General features: G+C 38.0%; 1 protein-coding gene across 1 annotated transcript; it reads left to right on the top strand.

Moving 5' to 3' along the window:
* The first annotated feature begins 1,241 nt into the window (after positions 1 to 1,241).
* zgc:153345 (uncharacterized protein LOC566129 homolog) lies at positions 1,242 to 19,300 on the top strand. The gene is made up of 13 exons (XM_067433039.1): positions 1,242 to 1,557; positions 1,632 to 1,720; positions 1,824 to 1,920; positions 3,543 to 3,826; positions 5,752 to 5,909; positions 6,002 to 6,148; positions 10,992 to 11,072; positions 11,157 to 11,259; positions 13,554 to 13,609; positions 13,694 to 13,799; positions 13,911 to 13,995; positions 14,069 to 14,204; positions 17,615 to 19,300. Exons 1-13 carry the CDS (start codon positions 1,426 to 1,428, stop codon positions 18,955 to 18,957), a joined length of 2,817 nt encoding a protein of 938 aa, XP_067289140.1. The 5' UTR covers positions 1,242 to 1,425; the 3' UTR covers positions 18,958 to 19,300.
* The last annotated feature ends 2,659 nt before the right edge of the window (positions 19,301 to 21,959 follow it).

Here is a 21,959-nt window from a genome sequence, read left to right on the forward strand (position 1 = left end):
ACCTACAATGTCCTCCACTAATATTGGTCAGTATGAGCAAAGGCAGCGGTGAAAATCACTCTGCAGTGTCATTCACTTTCATTCACAAAATTCACACAATTCTAACCTTTCATTGAAGTCTAAAAATTCAAAGTGAGGGAAATTTCATTATGAAATAAATGTTTTTCTTAAAAACACATTGGCCTCAATTATTGGCACCTCGAGTAATATCTCTGAAGAATATTGCAGTTCATATTTATGTTTTTTAGCACACCAGGCCATGAGAAGAATATAAATATGAGGAAACACAAAGGCCAAATTCCTTTAATCATCATCATCACAATGAGTAAAAGCACAGAATATAGTTCTGATGTGCAGCAAAAGTACTGTAGCATTAGTTGGTGATAAAATCTAAAATCACTTTTAATGGGTAAATTTAAAAAATGTAAACAGCTTTCATGCATGTCATGCATAAATATGACACACACACACACACACACACGCACGCACGCACGCACGCACGCACGCACACACACACACACACACACACACACACACACACACACACACACTTGACAATTACCAACCAAACCAAAGATGTTAATCACATTAGGAGATATTACTTTTGAAAAAAGCGAATTATTGATTATATAATTAGATTGTTTGATGTTTATATTTTAATATTTTCAAATGTTTATGTAACAACCAATAGAACAATAATCTTGCTTTTTGCATTATAATATTTGTGCTGTTGTTTGTAATTAAAGGAAAAATGACTACATTTTCCTGGCAATAATAGGTAGTAATATGGAGGCCGAAACCTGCAAAAACAATAAATAAATAAATAAATATGCAAATAAATAAACAAATAAAAAAAAACATATTGCTGCATAAAAATAAATATATTAATAATTGAATGTGCAAGGAGATATGTAACAGTTTTTGCATATTGTATATATATATATATATATATATATATATATATATATATATATATATATATATATATATATATATATATATATATATATATATATATATATATATATATATAATTTTCTGGTTTTGTTTATTTGCCTATTTATTGTTTTTGCAATTTATAAATATTATTGTTACAAATATTAAACAGGCTGAATTAATTTAATTTGTATTCAGTAATAATAATAATTAAAAAAAGTAAAATCCCGCAAAGCTTTATAAAATCTTATCTCACGATGGCTTATTTGAATATGTTTAGCTAATTTGCATACGCGCGAGCGGAAACGACCTGCCGCCAATCATAACCGACGGTTCATGCCAAAACATCGCTCCCGCACCCACCGCCGTGCTAATTAGCCACATTTACCGTTTCCATGACTTTACTGTGCTAGTTAATAATAATCAATTTAACAAAAAAATCTGAATTTAGACAGAACGAGGTGTTTTTGTCGTACAGAGCGTCGAATAATGGCTGGTTTAACAGAGGAGCGTTTGCGCGTGGTGGCGATCATTCACGCGCTCAAAGCTGTCGGTATCCGCGTGAAAAACTGGAAGAACTTTCTGAATGGAGACTCCAACTGTCAACACAGTTTTAGTCAGGTAAAGAAACGACGGTCATTTTATGTGTAGCTTAAAATATAATATAATTTACATCCGTTGAATGTGTCCCTCAGGAGAGCGCGTCACAACGTTTCGCCTTCGCGCGCGACCTGCACCTGCTCCCTCAACACCAAATGTCGGACACGAGCGGGACAGTACCTCAGTATGTTTAACAACATCTATCTTTAGTTTAAGATGACAGTGATAGACAGACAGAAGCCATGTTTTGTATCCCACATGAGAGTGTCTGAAGTGCTGGTTTTCAGGTTCTTGGTGGATGCCTGTGGGTTTCTGTCACAACATTTGGACACTGAGGGTCTTTTCAGGAAGACCGGATCCCTGAGTCGCATCCGAGCTCTAAGGGTAAGTCACTTCAGATCTGTCAGATTTAAAATTTACAACAAAATATCTGAGTTACTTTTTTAAATAAGTAACGCAAGTTACTTTGTTTTCCCATTTATTGACTGCACTCTCTTGTCCAAATGCTGAGATGAATCATAAGTCGTTGTGTGTAAACATGATGGTTATTGTAGTTCTAGACGAAATGTGAGTGTGCATTTACTCATCTTAATTCAGCATTCCTCAAAATTAATAAAATCTGTGAAATGCAAAATCAGAATACTATGCAAATTAAATATGTTATATCAATTTTTTTATGTTTTCAGTGTCACTTTATTGACTGATGTACTTGCTGCTGACCTTTTAATGATTCAGTTAAACCATATGCAAAAAATACTTTTTTGTTTTGATGGGTAAGTGTTAACTGAGGTGTGAAAGGGTCTTTGCATTTGCTCAAAAATATAACTTTTTTGTTATATAAAAAAACAAGCCCAGCCCAGGTGAAAAAAAAAGTAATGGAAAAGTAATGTAATGCAAAAAAATTAAAAAGTAACTAAGTAACGCAATTAGTTACTTTTTAAGGGAGTAATGCAATACTGTAATGCATTACTTTTCAAAGTAACTTTCCTCAACACTGACCGCTATTCCTCTCATACAGTGTGTAACGTTTTGCAAAGTTGTAAAGTGTGCATTAAATAAAGTTATTGTTTCCCAAAAGAAAAAATCGTCTATAGGAGTCGCCTGTAATGCGAATCTCACTGCGTTCTACCTCAATAGAAAATACATTTGCATAATGCCCGTCTCTGTTGTACATCTTCCGCTCGCAAACAACTTGACCCACCCTCAAACTTCACTTTACTAACGTTTGCTTCTAAAATCTCAATTTCACAAAACGCTTGCTCTTAAAGATGGGTCAGTACCAGTTTATCTGGATCAGCTCCTTAGAATCAATGAATCAATATAATTTTATTTTCTACTGGCTGTTATATGTGTTTTATATTGTGTTAGTTTCAGGCTAATTCACGTTATGACTGTCTTACTGAAACTCTTTTGCTCATCAACTGTGGGACACGATCACCTAACTGTGTGTATTAATGCAGATCGTCTGTCGTTCTTACTACTGTGAGGAACAGATTTGTTTAACAAGTGTTTATGTTCCATCAGTCATTCGCGTTACTGGGCTCATGTATGCGCTGTTAATGAAGCAGTTCCCGCATGTGCACCGCAATAAATCACAAACACACACATGGGTTTGTTGATGGACACACACTTGTTAATGCTGATGGTGGGGAATTACAGCTCAACATCTCATAATGAACCTCAAAATGAGTAGCGCATCTCTGAGAAACGTCCTGCTCAAGTCCTTGTGATGGAGGTTTGGGTTCAATAACTAGTTCTTCCAATGTTTCGTCATCGGACTCGCGCTCTGATTGATATGGTCAAATCGATTACTCGCTGAGCTGAGCTTACGGGCGTTTAGCTTCTTATATGCACTGTATGCAGTAGACCAATCACAACAGACTGGGCCGCCTATAAGAGCCTTCTTTCAAAAACATACATCTTTTGACTGGTAGTGCACATCCAAAATATGAATAGCTAAAAATGATCTGCAAGAAAACATTACAACATATGCTTTTATTTCATAGGCAGATCTGGAGCAGGGAAAGCCTGTCTTCCTTCCCCCGCACACAGACCTCCTGCAGCCCTGTGATGTGGCTTCTCTCATTAAACAGTTCCTGCGCGAGCTGCCATCTCCGCTCATCCCTACGGACCTCCAGACTCCTCTAATACAGGCTCAGGGACTCGAGATGGCACATGACCAGGCCGGAGCCAGAAACAGAACCACTCTGCTCATCACTGCTCTGTTCCCTTCATCCCACGCTCATGCTCTCAGATACCTCTGCACCTTCCTGCGCCAAACTGCAGAGAGGTTTCACATTTGATTATTGCTGAATGTCAATTTGAGCCTTTTATTAGGGACCGAGCGCCGAAGGCATGTAGTTAGGGGCCGAGCATAGTTTTTGTGAATGCTAAATAACGACTCGTATCCACAACTTTCCCGAACTCTGACCTTTCCCCTAATCGCTATGGCAACGTAGAACACGCCGTTATCGAACTTCCTGTTTACGTTAGTCTGTACTGTTATCAGCTAAACGCTTGGTTGTATTATGAGGATTCAGGAGTAGACTTTTACAACAACGCTTCAGGCAAAATGATCACATGTCCCAGATGGTCGCATGGATCTGACTATCTTACAAGAACTTACTAATATCTGTAGCACTAAGCGGTTCACCTGAGTTATGCGGTAAAGACATTTTGCCACTGTGTGGTAGGCTTGGCTGTTCCTATGAACCACGCAAGAATTACCTTCCGTCCATGCGCCTGTAAATTGATTTTATTTTATTATAAATAAAGGTTTTATTTGTTTCTAGTTATTTATTTTGTTAGATATTTCCACTTTGCGGGAGACCCGCAAAATAATTGTATTTTCCCGCGACACGCACACAATAATATCTTGCCGCCCGCATCCGCATTCACCATCAAATATTATCCCGTGCCGCACTCGGTTGTGCTGGGTCCCGCGGGAGTGCATGTCTCTATTTAACGTAAGATTGTTAGAGCGGTCTTGGTACACAATAAATCTGTAAATTATTGAAAACAATAAACATACCCCTTGCAAAAAATTATACAGTTGTACTGCAGTATTTTAAACAGGCTAGGCTAAACTAATATATTATATAAACTCAATAATTAAATTTACAGCAATGAAATGTTAATTTTTATTACAATGCACTTAAATTAATTGAAGTTCATGCATTTATTTTCATGTTGATTAAAAAAAAGTTACTGACAATGTCTGACATGATTTCAACAATTACAAATATTAAAATATAAATATTACTTCTACATCACAATTCTTGAGTTTATTTGAAGCTCGTTGGGCATTGAATGGAGTGCGAAGGGTGCTAGCAACATGTCAAACGGGTCCATTTATGTGGCATGGTTTATGGAAGCAAGTAGGTTTCTGAGGTGAGACCCAGGCGCTCAGCGATCATTAACCGCAGCGAGAGCAGCCTTAACTCGGCTCGTCCTTCTGACGACTGCCGCTGCCTGGCAGAAGCCCCTCCTATGATGCAAATTCGCGTCTGTTGTGTAGTGAATGAAGCGAATGGAGTCAAAATATTCACGCGTCCATGTTCGCGCGAATAGCGCGATTTATTCGCGTCACTCGCGTCTGGTGAACGCAGCATAACTGTTATGTGTGCTAAACCGGAACTGAGATACCGTCAACCGGAAGTATCGAGTGTCATGGCGACGCCCACTAAGACTTGCAGGAAAGTTGTGGATAGTGATGGCCGATTTCAAAACACCGCTTCCTGAAGCTTCGGACCGTTATGAATCAGTGTATTCATAACCACCGAATCGATTCACTGATTCATAATGGTTCGAAGCTTCAGGAAGCTGTGTTTTGAAATCGGCTATCAATATACAAGTCGTTATTTAGTGGGAGTTTTTTGCACAAAATCTATTCTCATCGCTTCATAAAAGGATGGTAGAGCCACTGTAGTGAGATGGGCTTTTTAACAACGTCTTTAGTGCCTTTTATGGGTATTAAGAGAGGAAATGTCATTGCTGCCAATGGAGGCCTTTCTGAGCCATCGGATTTCAATACAAAAAGATTTGTGTCTGAAGATGAACAAAGGTCTTACGGTGTCGAACGACATGAGGGAGAGGAATTAATGACTCATAATGATTACGTTTTTGGGTGAACTAACCCTTTAAGTCTACATTATTGTCTGTGGTAAGTGACAGCATGCTAAAAACTTATTGCATTATGTTCATGTCTTCAATTAGATGCAGTGAGAATAGAATGGATGTGAGCAGCCTGGCCGTCGTTATTGCTCCTAACCTGCTTCAGTGTCCACCTTGCAAACTCACTCTGGACACCGAGAAACATTTAGACCAGCAGACATCAGTCATCAAATCATTCATTCTTCATGCAGAACGTATTGGTAAAGATTTGCATGAGCGATTGGTTAACCAGCCCTTTGCCTAATTTATTTGTGGTAAGCCAAGCTTTTGTTTGTGTGTGAACTTTTTTCAGGTGTTGTTCCATCATGTGTGCTGGAGGCTTTACAAGCGGCAGGGGGAACAGAGACACCCTCTCCTGCAGGTGGCGCTATTTTTAGTAAGAGGACAGGACTCAGTGTTTACAGAAGTCTGAGGCGACAACGAAGACGAAGTGTTGGTGGTGAGAGAATTTTTTTTCACACTGCTATGAACACATCAGACACAAGTGACATTCTTATTATTCTTCTGTTTCTTCTGTTCCGCTCTATGACAGCCTATAGAACCATTTGCGGGAAAGTTATGAAAGTTGGCACACAGATAGAGGACAATCTGAACTTTCACCATAGCAAATTTGGAGTCTCTAATAGGGCTGGGGCGATATATCGAATATTAGCGAATCATGTTCACTAAACATTGGAAGCAGAAGAGTTAAATATATACGTGCAGCGCATGACAAAGAAAGCAACAGAAACATGGGTGCATGAGAGAAATAATAGCGTGGCGCTGGACGAGCTCGAGGTGACACACACACACAACATGCGATCGCCATTCAATTCTTTTGTGGAATATTCGGTTTCAGTGGTCAAACAAATGTAAAAATGCATGTCCTGACGAGTATTCAGGTAAACACAGCAGTGTATGTCTTTAGTGAACGCACACAGAGTTGAGTGAGAAATCGTGTTACAATGAATTTGTTCCGTGGAGGTCTTAAAGGGCCGGACCTATATTCTGTGTGATTTAATGTTAAAGGGATACTTCACCGTTTTTTCATATTAAACTATGTTATTCCCTTAACTAAGATGAGTTGATACATACCTCTGTCGTCTGAGTGCGTGCACTTAATCTCTCTGAGGCGGGGTGACATTCTGATAGTATTTAGCTTAGCACACTAATCACAGTTCATTCCTATGGTACCAAACAGAGATCAAGTTAGAAGCAACCAATCAACTCCACGTTTTCCCTATTTAAATACAGTTACATGAATAGTTGGACAATCAAGTATGGTGACACAAAATAAAACGTGGCGCTTTTTTAACCGAGTTAAAAAGGAGAACTATAATGTATGGCGGAATAGCACTTCTGAGAGTACTTCAACTCGGCGCAGTAAAAAGTCCCGGCCGAAACATCCTCCCTCACATCTCCCCCTCCCTCTCTCATTTCCGTAAATAGAACCAACGTGATCTGCACGCCTGCATCAGTAGTAGTTTGAGCAGAGTTGACGAAGTACCAGTTTGTAGGAAGATAGTTTGAACAATCATGGTTATAATGTGCGTCGTAAAGGGTTGTGAGAACAAGGCGAAGGTATTTAGTGCCGTCATGTTTCACCGATTTCGGCGGAAAGCTTGGTTAGCTGCTTTGAACATTGATGCAACAACATCGCTGGAGATTCTGAAGAAATGGCGTGTTTGCTCCGAGCATGTCACACAGGCGGACTATACCTCCACAGGATTACGCCTAAAGGATTCTGCCACACCGACAATAATCAAAGCAAGAACACAACAAAGTGGATCATCACCTAACACTGTAAGTGTCCGTTTGCATGGTATTTGGTTGTCCTGAAGTGCAGGTGGCAGTAACCTTAGCTTATCAAACTTTTGTGGTGTTTAACCTAGTAAACACAAGTAACTTTGCTGCGAAATCAGTGCGCTTGTGAGACAGGCAATACAGAGTTTTTGACTGTTTGATGTACTTGAGAAGTGAGCTCAGAAATAAAAATGAAGTATAAGCCTAAGCCCGTAGTGTAACGTTATAACTTAGTGTCACCAAATCAACAGGCACTGTGTCAGCTTTCCAAGTGATCTTAAGTAAAAGACAAAAGCCAATATTAGTATACTTTAACATAGCAACGTTTAATATTACAGATGGAACATTCACGAGAACATCATAAAAACAAACAAACAGATTTTATGAGATGAACCTCTCAATATAGAAACCTGCAACCGCAGTGAGAAAATAAACATAAAAACTCCCCTTACACTATAAGCTTTAATGTCAATATGGTAATATGTGAAATGCTCGGAGCAAACACGCCATTTCTTCAGAATCTCCAGCGATGTTGTTGCATCAATGTTCAAAGCAGCTAACCAAGCTTTCCGCCGAAATCGGTGAAACATGACGGCACTAAATACCTTCGCCTTGTTCTCACAACCCTTTACGACGCACATTATAACCATGATTGTTCAAACTATCTTCCTACAAACTGGTACTTCGTCAACTCTGCTCAAACTACTACTGATGCAGGCGTGCAGATCACGTTGGTTCTATTTACGGAAATGAGAGAGGGAGGGGGAGATGTGAGGGAGGATGTTTCGGCCGGGACTTTTTACTGCGCCGAGTTGAAGTACTCTCAGAAGTGCTATTCCGCCATACATTATAGTTCTCCTTTTTAACTCGGTTAAAAAAGCGCCACGTTTTATTTTGTGTCACCATACTTGATCGTCCAACTATTCATGTAACTGTATTTAAATAGGGAAAACGTGGAGTTGATTGGTTGCTTCTAACTTGATCTCTGTTTGGTACCATAGGAATGAACTGTGATTAGTGTGCTAAGCTAAATGCTATCAGAATGTCACCCCGCCTCAGAGAGATTAAGTGCACGCACTCAGACGACAGAGGTATGTATCAACTCATCTTAGTTAAGGGAATAACATAGTTTAATATGAAAAAACGGTGAAGTATCCCTTTAAGCAAACAACAATGAAAAATGGAAAACCACCCCATGCTTGGCTAAACAACTTTAATATGTTTATTAAAAATCAAAGTAGCCTATAGTTCATTTATAGAGTGAAGACTGAACAGTTTTTTATATTTGATATTTGATTTATTTCTTGACTTGCTTCTGTTAAATAGACCCACTGTAGGTGAAAATAAAGCACTGTTTTTGTCATATTGTTTGAAATTTGAATGTTTTGCTTATTTATTTTTTTCAAAAGATAAAATTAAATATTGTAATTATAAAAGTACATTAAAAAAATATTGAATTACTCATATCATGATTTAAGATTGGTCATCCCATCCTGTAATTAGTAAACGTAAACATTTTGGATTTAATTTAGTTCTATCTAAATAGTATTTGTTGTTTTTAATGGGGGCGATATATATATTTTTTATTTAAAAGCAATTGCAAACACATCAATATAGATATTGAATCGTAAAAATGTTGACAATATTAAAGCTCCCGTTCTTCGCGATTCCATCTTTCAAACTTTAGTTAGTGTGTAATGTTGCTGTTGGAGCATAAATAATACCTGTAAAATTATAAAGCTCAAAGTTCAATGCCAAGCGAGATATTTTATTTAACAGAAGTTCCCTTTCAAAGCCTACAGCGAGCGGCCGGTTTGGACTACAGCGCTGCACTTCCTGCTGTGATGACGTCACTAGAACCGTTTGACTAACACTCCGCCCACAAGAACACGCAAAACAGGAGGCGTGGTCTCGTTGCTCTCCCACGTGGAGAAGAGCGCGCATTGAGCGCTTGCATCGCCCCGTTATGGTAAGAGGCGGGACCTTTCCGGGCAAAGTGCGCTAAGCTGCTGTCCAATCACAACACGGGAAGCGCTGGCCTATCAGAACTCGTTACGTGTTTCTGAAGGAGAGACTTCATAGAACAAGGAAATCATCAGGCCGTTTTTAGGACGAGAAAACAGTGCTGTACAGATAAGTCAATTGTGTGAAAAATACTGTTTTTTTTTACACGCGAAGCATGAACTCATGTTATATTGCACACTGTAAACATAATCAAAGCTTCGAAAACATGCGAAGAACGGGACCTTTAAGATATAATATTTTTTTAGATATCGCCCAGCCCTAGTCTCTATCTTAATCCATCTTTCAGAGTCCTGCATGGGTCCATTTTTGGAGACCCGCCCCCCCCCCGTACCCACATGGTTCAGCACCAGATCCGACCCGTGACCTGTGAAAATATAAAAATTAAATCCTCACCCGCCCAGACCCATTAATATTTGGCCCGTTACCTGATCCTTGCCTGCGATAAATCTCTCACGCTAAAATCATTTCAATTAAAATGCTTTATCTTACGCATTTACGCTTTATTTTATTCATACGCATTCCTGCCCATGAATTTTATAAATGTCACTCCACCCGTTTTAGCCACTTTTATGCGGGTATCTGAGGGTACCCGACCCGTTGCAGGACTCTACCATCTAGCAAAAACACCTTTTGAAAGTTTGACTTACGTTTGTGCTAATAATCTTTGAACCGTATTGTGCTAGAAACGATTCGATTTACACAGTTCAGAAGTGTCACACTCTCTCGTGGAAGAAGAAATCCGTCGTGTTTACAACTGTGACAATGAACACTTACCTGGACCAAATAAACGCTGGATTTTCAAACGTATGTGAAGTTCGCGGCTCCATTGTTGCTGTAAAATGTTCTTGAATAAATAATTAATAGATGCACGCCAGTCTGTTATTACTTTTACATATATAACCTATATTACATATAACTTTACATATTTACACCCCTAAACATGATGCGGAACAAGACAAATTGTGATTGGTCAGACGTCCTTTTGGACAGTCCTTAACCAATGAAAGCTGTGATCGAGTACAGGTAGAACAGTTTGACAGAACAGTCTAAATTTCACCAAAATCGAATCGTATCATTTTCAGACTGTGCCCTCAAAGAGTTATGGAAACTGTTTTTAGATACCGCAGCAACAAAGTTGATGCATGAAATGACTCTGCAATGCTTTGATACCAAACTTTATCATTGTGGCCTTATGTATCATTGTGACCTTACTCTAACCACACCACATCGATTTGGTCACAGCACCAACTATTGGTCAAAAGTGATTTAATAATTTCTAGTGACAGTATTTATGATTTTTCAGGCATTTTGCCTAAAATAATCTTAATATGCCTTTAATTGCTCATTGCAGTTGCTCTGATGCCCAGCCATGCTTGCAGACTTACTGTGGCTTCTTTGCGCTTGGCCCTGATAATTTCTGAGATATAAATGTTTATTAAAAATGTTAGATGATTTTAATAAAAATATTTTTTCAGAAATATTTGTTGATGCCTTTTCCAAACTGAAGCCGGGTCGTACTCCCACTGCACCACCAATAGTCTTACATGTCACGTCAGGTGAGCCACAATGCATGGAAAGTGCCTATTAGTTATTCTCTTGACTTGTGCAAGTAAAAACAAATGCTTCTTTGATTTATACAGTGACTCCTCTCTCAAAAAGCCCCACTCCTCAATCACCAGTTACAGTCAAACGCAAAGCCGTTGAGGAATCACTTCCTGAACTTGAAGGATCTGCGAAGAAAAGGTACATTTGTGGTTTGTTCTGTTTGTCTTCATAGACGCAAAAGATGTTCATCCCAGATGTTTCTGTTAGTGATCGACCGATATATCAGATTCCCGATATTTCTCCCGATTATTTAAGCATTTTCCCATAATCGGGTATCGGGTTTGTAATATCGGATTCACCGATAAATGGCGTTTTGAGAACTGCATACAAGCGCCCCATTAAAGGACTGCGTCTGAGGGGAGATGAGTCAACAACGGTGTTCAAAGGTAAAATAACCTGCATCCCTTAATTAATCAACTTTATTTAACATAACAGTAATGCACAATTGAGATATGCACAAATAAGATGTTATGAGTTGATATTATGCAGTTATGTAGTTTAAACCTAGTGCTGTAGAGACAAACTCACAGAGTCAGTCAGGCAATCCGTCACGTCACAAAGACGTAACTTCACATTAATTAAATAAAACAGCCATGAATGAGTGCATGTTGGAAATAAAAGCACCAAACTTATTTCTCTGTTTATGCTCAGTCGCATTCAGCCGTTCTCTTACAGAGTTGTTACTCCAGCATATAGGCTAGTCACCATGTAAACAACACACACTCGTTTAAAACTCCTTAAATTATATTAACATCTGCTATATAACATTTGTATAATAAACATCTAATTAATTACAGCTCCGTGAAAATGGATTATTAGGCCTATCTCCGCGAGACGTGTAAGTTAAACGCTGAGAGGAAAACAGCGCTCTGTCATCAGCATTTCATACACCGACACAAACATTATTAATAATTTTGATATCGTACTAGATGAGATTGATTCGCGAATACATCATAGCTATTAATATTCACTCTTTAGTCTATTAAACACATAATCCTTTTAAAACTGTAGTTTAAAAATGAATGCTTATATTTATGCTTATAGTTATGGGGAGTTGATAGACTCAACTTTCATTTATTTATGTTCTCCATTTGAAAACATTTGACTTTGTAAATGTATTTTGCCTGTTGTTAATATGGCTGTATTTATAAATAAAAAGGTGACACAGCATTAACATTAAAAAGACTTTGCACTGTATTTTTTAAAAAAGCACTCTTTTAAGACTATATTGATGTAAATGTCTTTTGTTCTGTAACAAAAGACAAAATTACAGTTTTTAAAAAGCTCAGTTGCTCTGTTGCTGTAATTGTAAAAAAAATGAAATAACACAATAAATAAATATCGGTTCCAGGGCTTGACATTAAGCATGTTCATGTGCTTGTCCTTCGTACAAGTAAATCGTTCATTCACTTGTCCGAGTAAAAAACCTTTTTATTTTTATTTTAAAAAAAATTGTGTGTGTGTTGTAAATATAATTTATTCTGAAGCAATATTCTTACCAATGTTCAATCACCTTTGACATATTTAAATCGGCATATTTGTGAGATTATATAAATATATATTTCAAATTTGTTACCAATCAAATTAAATAATTTACACTGAAAAATAACCACTGTGTTAAATAATGTTAACGTTCATTCAAACGATTCATTCAACCACTGAATCGTTCAGTAACACACTTGTTGCTGTGGGACACGTTACCGTTCTGTAAATGAATGATTCTCGCTGCTAAAATAGAACAAAACCCTCAATATTGCATCTAAAATGTAAGTAACGTTAAGTGAATGTTAGTGAATGTTAATTAATTGTTTATGGAGCTGTCATATGAAATTAGTGTCATTTTCAGTCGTGATGGTATTCAGGAAACAGCTTAAACGCTCTAGTGTTGAAATTTCTCCTCGAGAGGCTGCACAAGCGTCAACAGTGGGTCCTTGTTATCGTCAGTTCATTATATATTCTCATCCACTATCAATCGCCACTTACACTGGCTTTCCTGTAGCTCGAAGAGTAGAGCATGGCGCTAGCAACGCCAAGGTCATGGGTTCGATTCCCAGGGAAAGCAATAACTGGCAAAAATTTAAAATGTGTACCTTAAAATGCAATGTAAGTCGCTTTGGATAAAAGCATCCGCCAAATCCATAAATGTATAAATGTAAATGTACACTAAATTAATGCACAATCATTCTTGCATTTTGGTGATTCGATAGTTATTTTTTGTTTTAATCAGGCTCTTGTCTGTCGGGCAAGTAAAATTCTCTTTCACTAGTCCCTTAAAAAAAAAACAATTGTCCCGGACAAGCGTTAATGTCGAGCCCTGGGCTCTATATATTGGTTATCGGCACATGAACATGCAAATAATCGGTATTTTTTATAAAAAAAATCAATATCCGTTGATCACTAGTTTCTGTGCTTGTGTGTTTATTATTGTTCAGGCGATCTTTGCATGACCTGAGAGAGGAAACGCCGACAACCATTACTCAGCCAGAAGGTCGGTCTATTTATATGTGTATTTTACCAGATTATCTCCAGATTGTTGTAGAATATTGTCACCAAGTTGCAAAAAATCTGTTAGACTCTGAAAGCATTCATAGTCCCCTGAAAGAAAAGTGTAGTAAAGAAGATGCGATTCTCACCACCAAGAAGAGAAGCCACACGAGAGAACAGCGGAAATTGCTTAGGTGCTGTATCATGACTGCACCCAACTCTATTCAAATAACTATTTGGGGATTTATTAAAATAACTATTTGGGGATTCATTTAAAGGCCTATCTGTGTTTTGGGGTTTTTCAGGCATCCAACACCCGATGAAAAGGTGCATCGGAGAAGAAGATCTCTCAGATTTTTTACTGTGTCCAGTGGAAACAACAGTAACCATGTATGTTTAGTATTTTTGTTCTTTGTTTTAATATTTTTTTCTCCATTCGGCTAACCTGTTTTCATATTTTTAGCTTTCTATGACACCAACACATGAAAACGATTCAGAAGAACACCAAGAACAGCTTCACCATAAAAGTGATCCGCCACTTATAAATGATGATGTGTCTCGAAGGATACCTCTTATTCTCATTGATGGACCAGGAGAAGGTTTGTATCAGTTTTTATAAATTGTTTTGAATGATTTTTGTTTATCAGTTGAATCTACTTGAACACTAATATGATTTGAGTGCTACAGAGTAAAAGATAATCAGTTACATATCAGTCTGTCAGGGTGTCCGCGGGGTTTTAAAACGTATTAAAAAGTGATAAATAAAAATTGTCAAATTTAAGGCCATTAAATGTGTTAAATGTGGTCTCAGAGGTATTTTTTTTTCCAAATTAGGTATTATTTTTTCAGACTATCAGGTGTCCTATTCTGATTGAAATTCTATCTGCGTTCGGGTTAGTCGTTTAAATATGGGCTTTAGCGTATCTGGGCACATAATCAAAGACCTTTAGTTTCCGTCTCAACGTGTGTTTGATGCTGACGTCATATTCAGCGGTCGTTCGGCATCATCTCTGAACACTGCGCTCAACAGAAGTGGCTGGCTTACGTTTTATTTTATCCTCATAAGAGCAGTCTTAAATGATTTATATAAAGTCTAAAATGAACAAAAAGAGTTGTGAGAGAATGAGGCGCGATCCATAGACAGTGAGATCTGCGTGTCTGTCTGCTCTTAAAGGGACAGACTTCCCTTTAATACTGGCCTTCATTCATAAAAAGATGCCATTTAAACAAGTATTTAAAATATACTGTTGTTTCAAAATATATGTTGTTTCTACATTAATTTGATTAACTGTGAAATTATAATGTTAAAAATATATATTAAAAACGTACAAAAACATTTTTTTATTGCGATTAATCACAGAAAAAATGTGTGATTAGTCTAGTTAAAGTTTTTAATCGATTGACAGCACTAGTTTTTAGTATTTTGTTTAATTTAACAACTTATCACAGTTATAGAAATGTAATATTTGGCTCAGGTTTTGTTGTTGGAAAAAAACACTAAATCATTTAATTGCTGAATTACCAATTATTAATTGAAATCAGATGTGTATGCAGTAATGCTTCTCCTTCACCAACCTTTGTGAATGTTGAGATGTATTTTACTGTGTCTGAATGATAACATAATACAGATTTCCTCCTGCTGTTGATTCTAAATCTTTTCTTTGTATGTTATAGATGTCAAAATCTGTGTAAATAATAGAAAGGTCACTGATTAACACTTGCAATTCAGTGTCGTGATGGTTTTAAAAATATTCTGAAGGTAGTAAAAAAGGTATTAAAAAGTAGTAAATTTAACTTTAGGATTGCTGTATATACCCTGGTCTGTTTCTTACACAATATTTACTGATTCAGTACAAATTGGTCACTATCACTGACCAGGGTTTCCGCTGGTCTTAAAAAGTCTTAAATTGACTTTCTATAATTAAAGGCCATACAAATGTCTTGTATTCAATATCATGGCATTTAATTAGGGCCCTAGGATTTCTGTGATAGAAGTGTGGACTCTGCAGGCCAGTCAAGTTCCTCCACACCAAACTGGCTTATCCATGTCTTTATGGGCAATCGCGCTCGGGCACAGTACGAGGCAACCATGCCTAGTAAAAGTACACCCTAAGAGGCCAAGTCCAACCCCTGAAAAACCTACCCCGTTATCCCCCCTCCACCAAACTTTACACTTGGCACAATGCAATATAGCACCTTTACCCTATTCCTATTTTATAATTTATTGTGCTTTTTTGTTAATTGTTATTTGCTGTCCATGGAGCGGACCTGTTTACATTTCACTGCCAGTTGTATTCTGTATAACTGTGTATGTGACAAATAAAACTCTTGAACTTGAACTTGTCAGGCAAGTCCCGTTCTCCTGGCGACCGCCAAACCCAGACTCGCCCAGGGGATTGTCAGACTGAAGCGTGATTGGTCGCTCTGAGAACACGTCTCACTGCTCTAGAGTCCAGTGGCGGCTGCTTTACTCCACTGCATCCCACGCTTTGCATTGCTCTTGGTGATGTAAGGCTTGGATGAGCTGCTCGGCCATGGAAACCCATTCCATGAAGCTCTCTACGCTGTTCTTGAGCTCATCTGAAGGCCACAGAAGTTTGGAGGTCTGGAGCTCTTGACTGCAGAAAGTTGGTTACTTCTGCGCACTGTGACCCTCAGCATGCGCTGACCCCGCTCTGTGATTTTACGTGGCCTATCACTTCGTGGCTGAGTTGCTGTTGTTCCCAATGGCTTCCACTTTGTTATAATCCCACTAACAGTTGAGCGTGGAATATTTAGTAGTGAGGAAATGTCAGGAATGGACTTATTGCACAGGTGGCAGCCTATCACGGCCCCACGCTTGAGTTCACTGAGCTCCTGAGAGCGACCCATTCTTTCACTAATGTGTGTAGAAGCGTCTGCAGGCCTAGAGCTTGATCTATACCCCTGTGGCCATGAAGTGACTGAACTCCTGAATTCAGAGATTTGGAGGGTCGTCCCAATACGTTTGGCAAATGTGCTGACGGTAACAAGGTTGTGCTGTTGACTAAGGCTCAATGTCAAGTCCTGCGGTCAGTACATCTTAAAGGGACAGTTCACCCAAAAATTCTGTCATCGTATACTCACCCTCATGTGATTTTAAATAGCTCACCCAAAAAAAGAAAATACAGACTTTGGTATAAAGAAATGCAATTTGAGACGAAATAAAACGCATTTCATAGGGTTCCCCAATTTTTTTTAATATTAATATTTTTTTAAATTGTATGTTTCATGATTTAAATTATTAGACATGCTTTTTGACTAACATTTAATTTAACCATTACAAATAAAAAATGAAATGGAATTCATAGGGCTTTAAATTAAATTGCATGCACTGCAAACATGATGTTCCTCAGGATTTTAGTTTTCCAGCACAAAAATCTACACTTAAATCAAGAGACATTCATGACATGCAAAATGAAGAAATTAAGTCTTGTTTTCTGAGATATTGAACAAAATGAAGTGAGTTTATGGTTAAAACAAGAACAGATATCTGTCATTGGTTATGAAAATTACGTACTTTTGAGTTAAGTTGATTTATCTGAACACATCAGCCAATATTTGTTCTTGTTTTAATCATAAAATCACTTTCACTAGATTTCTTATCATGTAATTTCTCTTCTCCAGTAAATGTCTTGATTTAAGAATCTTTTAGATATTTTCACTGGAAAACAACATCAGAAGGTTCAGTAAAAGTTATTTCCATATTCTTTTGTTTAGTAGAGATATTCACACTTTAAGCTATTCTCTTGTGAAATGAATTAAAAATTAATGGAGATCTGTTGTATTTTCAAACTTTGAAGTGTCACTAATGCTACTCATTTACATTTAGAGAACATATTGACGTATTTTCCTTCAACTTATTCCTTACATTTTCTTGAATTGGTCTTAAATTTACCTTCACAAAACCTGCAGAAACCCTGCATTCTTTAAATCTATATTCTCTTTTGTGCAGATAAAGCATTTCTGTAATGTTTTTTCTCTCTTGCAGTTGTTGGGAATGAGGTGGACGACAACCTACAATTTCTCAACTGCAGTTTTGCTGAAAGCCCTAATGATGGTCTAAAGATGGGATCTCCGAGACCGGACCGTGAAGACCCCTGTGATGATGAATGCTGGACCATACTTGAAGTTGAGCACTTTAAACCGTTAGCAGAATGTGAGGTAATACAATCTGTGACTCAAAATGAAACGTCTCAAATGAATGCAAGCACAGATATCGAGAGAGAGCCAGAGGTGAAGCAGCCACGTAAAGAGTCCAAAAAAGATAAGAACCGATCTCGTCCTCGTCGATCCATAAGCCTGCCTGAGGTGATGCTGGAGTCGTGCACTGATGAGATTCCTGATTTGGAAAAGGAAGTAGGTAGAGATGAAAATGAGATTGATAACAGTGTCTGGCCGATGTTTGCAAGTCTGACCCTTTCAAATGAGCAAGAGAATGTAAACGCAGAGAAGAATGACGCGCAAGAGACGAAAGGAAGCATTAAAACGCAAAAAAAGATGGCTGATTCAACTCTTGGATTCAAAAGACCCCATCAGCGTTTATCCATGGCTGAGAGACTTCGAGGCTTTAGTGCTTTGACCCTGCTGCTCCGGACATCACGAGCTCCGCCTAATTTCGGGGATAAACCGCAGGAAGGCCTTCAGAGGGGAGCTACACGTCTTCGTAGGCAGGGAGCGCGACGATTTGGCCGCTCCATCAGTCACGACGGTGTATCGGAAAGACAACCAGAACAGAGCCCTGTGGGATCTCCACCGGCAAACCAAGCGTTCATTGATATATGCGACGCCAGCCCTGATTCAGGTGTGGAGTCGGTCGATCACGAACCCATTAATGATTTACATCATCAAGAGATGTGCAAGAGCTCACAAAATGACTTGGGAAACCCAAATCAAGATCCCATTTTGTCCGCAATGGAGAAAACGGAGAGTCAGTTCGTGTGCAAGCAAGATCTAGATCTCCATAAACTGTTGGATCAGAAGTGTCACATTGGTGGTCATGAGGAAGACGATCGGCAAGATGCATCTCCGATGTTCTTCCAGAAGATGGTGCCGTTGAATCTCTTTGAAGACGTGGTTGAAGACTTCAAAACGGGTCAAGTTGATAAGGAAACTCCCTCATGGCTGAATGCAAGTCCTACATTTGCATTTCGACCATTTGCTGCTTTAAAACGTGATGCTGGGATTTCAGAAGATGGCAAATGTATGCCTTGTGATCTTTCCCCTCCAACCTTTCAGTTTAGGCGTCCGACCAATAGAAGGCGCTACAGAGACTCTCCTCGCTGGCCTTCGCACGAGGTGCGCATGTCCACTTGGAACCCGTTACCACTTTAATAATTTTATTACACTGTAAAAAAAAAATCAGTTCTCCTATTGAACATTTTCTTGTGACTGATCACATTTAAATTTTGCAGTTTGGCCAAATCGAATTTCTGTGATTTAAATTGCATAAATACACAAATTCATTTTGGCCAATGTGATCAGTCACTAGAAAATTTTCAACTGGAGACATTAATTATTATAATTTTTTTTTACAGTGTAGTTAAATGTTAAGATCCCAACGACTTGGATCTGAATATGGTTTGTGTAATCATTTAACTATTATTTATGCAACTGTTTTTTTGTTTGTGAGCTGTCACACATTTTCTTTGTTCTTAATAAAATCAGTTTTAATTGACTTTTTTGTAGTTGTTTCAGGTTAATCAAGTAATAATTCGGCTTAAATACATGTGAGGTAAAACAACAGTGTCTGTGGCATGCCGTTGATCCAAGAAATATGCCATGCAGTCACTTGGAATATTGCTTTATTAGAATTTATTTATTTACGGTGTCCTCCACTAATCTAATAAATCTGCTGTATTTATCCTTTTGATCTTTAATTTTAAAGAAAAATCACATTTCTAACCTTTCATTGAAGTAAGGAATTGAAAGTCGGGGGGAATCTCATTAATAAATGTTTTTCTCCGATGCTTATTGGCCACAATTATTGGCACCTCTAGAGTAATATCTCTGAAGAATATTACAGTTCATATTTAGGTTTTTTAGCACATCAGGGTGACTATGAGCATGAGATTGTCCAGCCGTGACTTCCTGTCCCACTGGAGTATAAATATGAGGAAACACAAAGGCCAAATTCCCTTAATCATCATCACAATGAGTAAAAGCACAGAATATAGTTCTGATGTGCAGCAAAAGATTGTTGAGCTTCACAAAATAAGAAAAGAGCGAAAGCATTGAAAATCCCCATTTCCACCATCAGGGCAATAATTAAGAAGCTCAATCAACTAAAGATGTTCTGAATCTGAAAGAGTGTGTGTGTGTGTGTGTGTGTGTGTGTGTGTGTGTGTGTGTGTGTGTGTGTGTGTGTGTGTGTGTGTGTGTGTGTGTGTGTGTGTGTGTGTGTGTGTGTGTGTGTGTGTGTGTGTGTGTGTGTGTGTGTGTGTGTGTCGTCCTAATGCACGAGAGGAGGAGCGTTTGAGTGAACAAAGACTCACAGATGGAGAATCGCAGAGATTAGTCGAGTCTTGGGCTCAGAAAGACTAAAAACTCGATCTCGATCTCCAAACTCATCAGGCATTACAGAAGAAGACTCAGAGCTGCTATCCTGGGGAAAGGACGGGGCAATAATTGGGTGAAACTAGAGAAAAAAACATTTATTTCATGATGAGATTTCCCCCATTTTCAATTCTTCACTTCAATGACACACAATTGTAAAATTTCGTTTGAATGAAAGATCAAAAGGATAAACAATGCAGATTATTTTTCCACACTTCTCATATTTACCAAGAGTGCCAAAATTAGATTTATTTTAAATATCCAAGGAACAAATCCAAATTTAAGTGGCAAGGAACAATATTGTCACCAGGGCTGGACTGGTAATCTGGCATACCGGGCATTTGCCCGGTGGGCCGACGCACTTTGGGGCCGGTAGTGTTTAAAAAAAAAAAATAATAATAATAATTGTAGGCTACCACTGACAAAATGCAGCGACAGCAGCCCATTGGTTTGTCTTCTGAATTGACAAGCCGAAGCGAGAGAGACCTCCCCTCCATATTAGGCGCTTTTTTTCTATTTATTTATTTATTAGTATTTGAGCTCATGGAACTGCAAAGGCGAATATCCGCACAGCGCAGCCGCTGACGAACGTACTCTGCGTTTAAATGCTGCTCTATACGGCACTTTGACTCCGACTTTAGTTTTATACAATCGTGTGATGTGGAAACATTACAGGTTCTGTGTTGAATCAGCTGAAAACAGCCGCGAGCATGTGTTCATGACGAAGTAAAGTGGAAAACGGCAACACACACAAACGCTTCACTTTAGCAGAACCACAATTTACATTGCAGCTAACAGCGGAGAAATATTGGAAGAAACATTTATTAAAAATGTTGCTATATTACTTAAATTAATATTGCAGAATATAAGTCACTTTTATAGAGGCTGTTTTCTACAGGTGTTTACATTTTTTTTTTTACTTACAAATATAATAGTTTATTATATATGTTTTATATAGTTTTAGAAACCATATAGCCATATAATGAGGAGCAAGGTTTTTACAGTCTATGTTTTTTACCCTGTGACTAACATGATCTTACATTTAAATGAAACTGGCCTACAGTTAAACTATAGTCTATAAAACTACAGTTAAACTATAGTCTATTAAAGTCTGGATCCCATGAATTAAGGACAAAGCTTTTTTTCCTCTTTAAAAGTTGTATTAACTTTTTAATAGATTCAATGAAATTTAATAGCCTCATAAAAGATAGATATCAGTGTCTTACTTAAATGATGTGTTAACTCTTGAAAAATATGATTGTTCAACCCAAAAATGTGATCATTTACTCACCCTAATGTCATTCCAAACCTAAATGAATTTATTTCTGTGTAGCATAAAATAAAATAATTTGAGTCTTTTTTTTTTGTTTTGTTCATACAATATTCAAAGGGTAGCCTAACCAAAATGGCTTGGTTGCCAACATTCTTCAAAACATCTTCTTTTGTGCTTCACAGAAGTCATACAGGTTTGGAACGACACGAGAGTGAGTAAATGATGACAGCATTTAAAAGAAGAAAATTTACTTTACTGCATCAGTGCTCAAAATCATCAGTGCTTTACTGCCAAGGGCATTTCTGTGTGACAAAAAAGCAATATTAAGTTTATCTGCATTTTCAGCAAATTCGATAATATCTATCATTATTTGTCCCTGTCCTAGTTTTATTTATATAGTCCAATTTAAGGCCCCGACCCCAGCAAAAACACTCACGGGGAACTCATGGGCCGGATGGGCTGGGTATGCCAGAGCTGAATTTTCGCCCCAGTCCAGCCCTGATTGTCA

The sequence above is a fragment of the Pseudorasbora parva genome, chromosome 23, assembly GCF_024679245.1.
Source record: "Pseudorasbora parva isolate DD20220531a chromosome 23, ASM2467924v1, whole genome shotgun sequence".
NCBI lineage: Eukaryota > Metazoa > Chordata > Actinopteri > Cypriniformes > Gobionidae > Pseudorasbora > Pseudorasbora parva.

Bases quoted from the DNA above. Each gene is read 5' to 3' on its own strand.
- zgc:153345 (XM_067433039.1), top strand. From the start codon at position 1,426: ATGGCTGGTTTAACAGAGGAGCGTTTGCGCGTGGTGGCGATCATTCAC. The intron at 11,260-13,553 runs GTACATTTGTGG...ATTATTGTTCAG, and splicing joins GAAGGATCTGCGAAGAAAAG to GCGATCTTTGCATGACCTGA. The intron at 13,800-13,910 runs GTGCTGTATCAT...GGGGTTTTTCAG, and splicing joins GAACAGCGGAAATTGCTTAG to GCATCCAACACCCGATGAAA.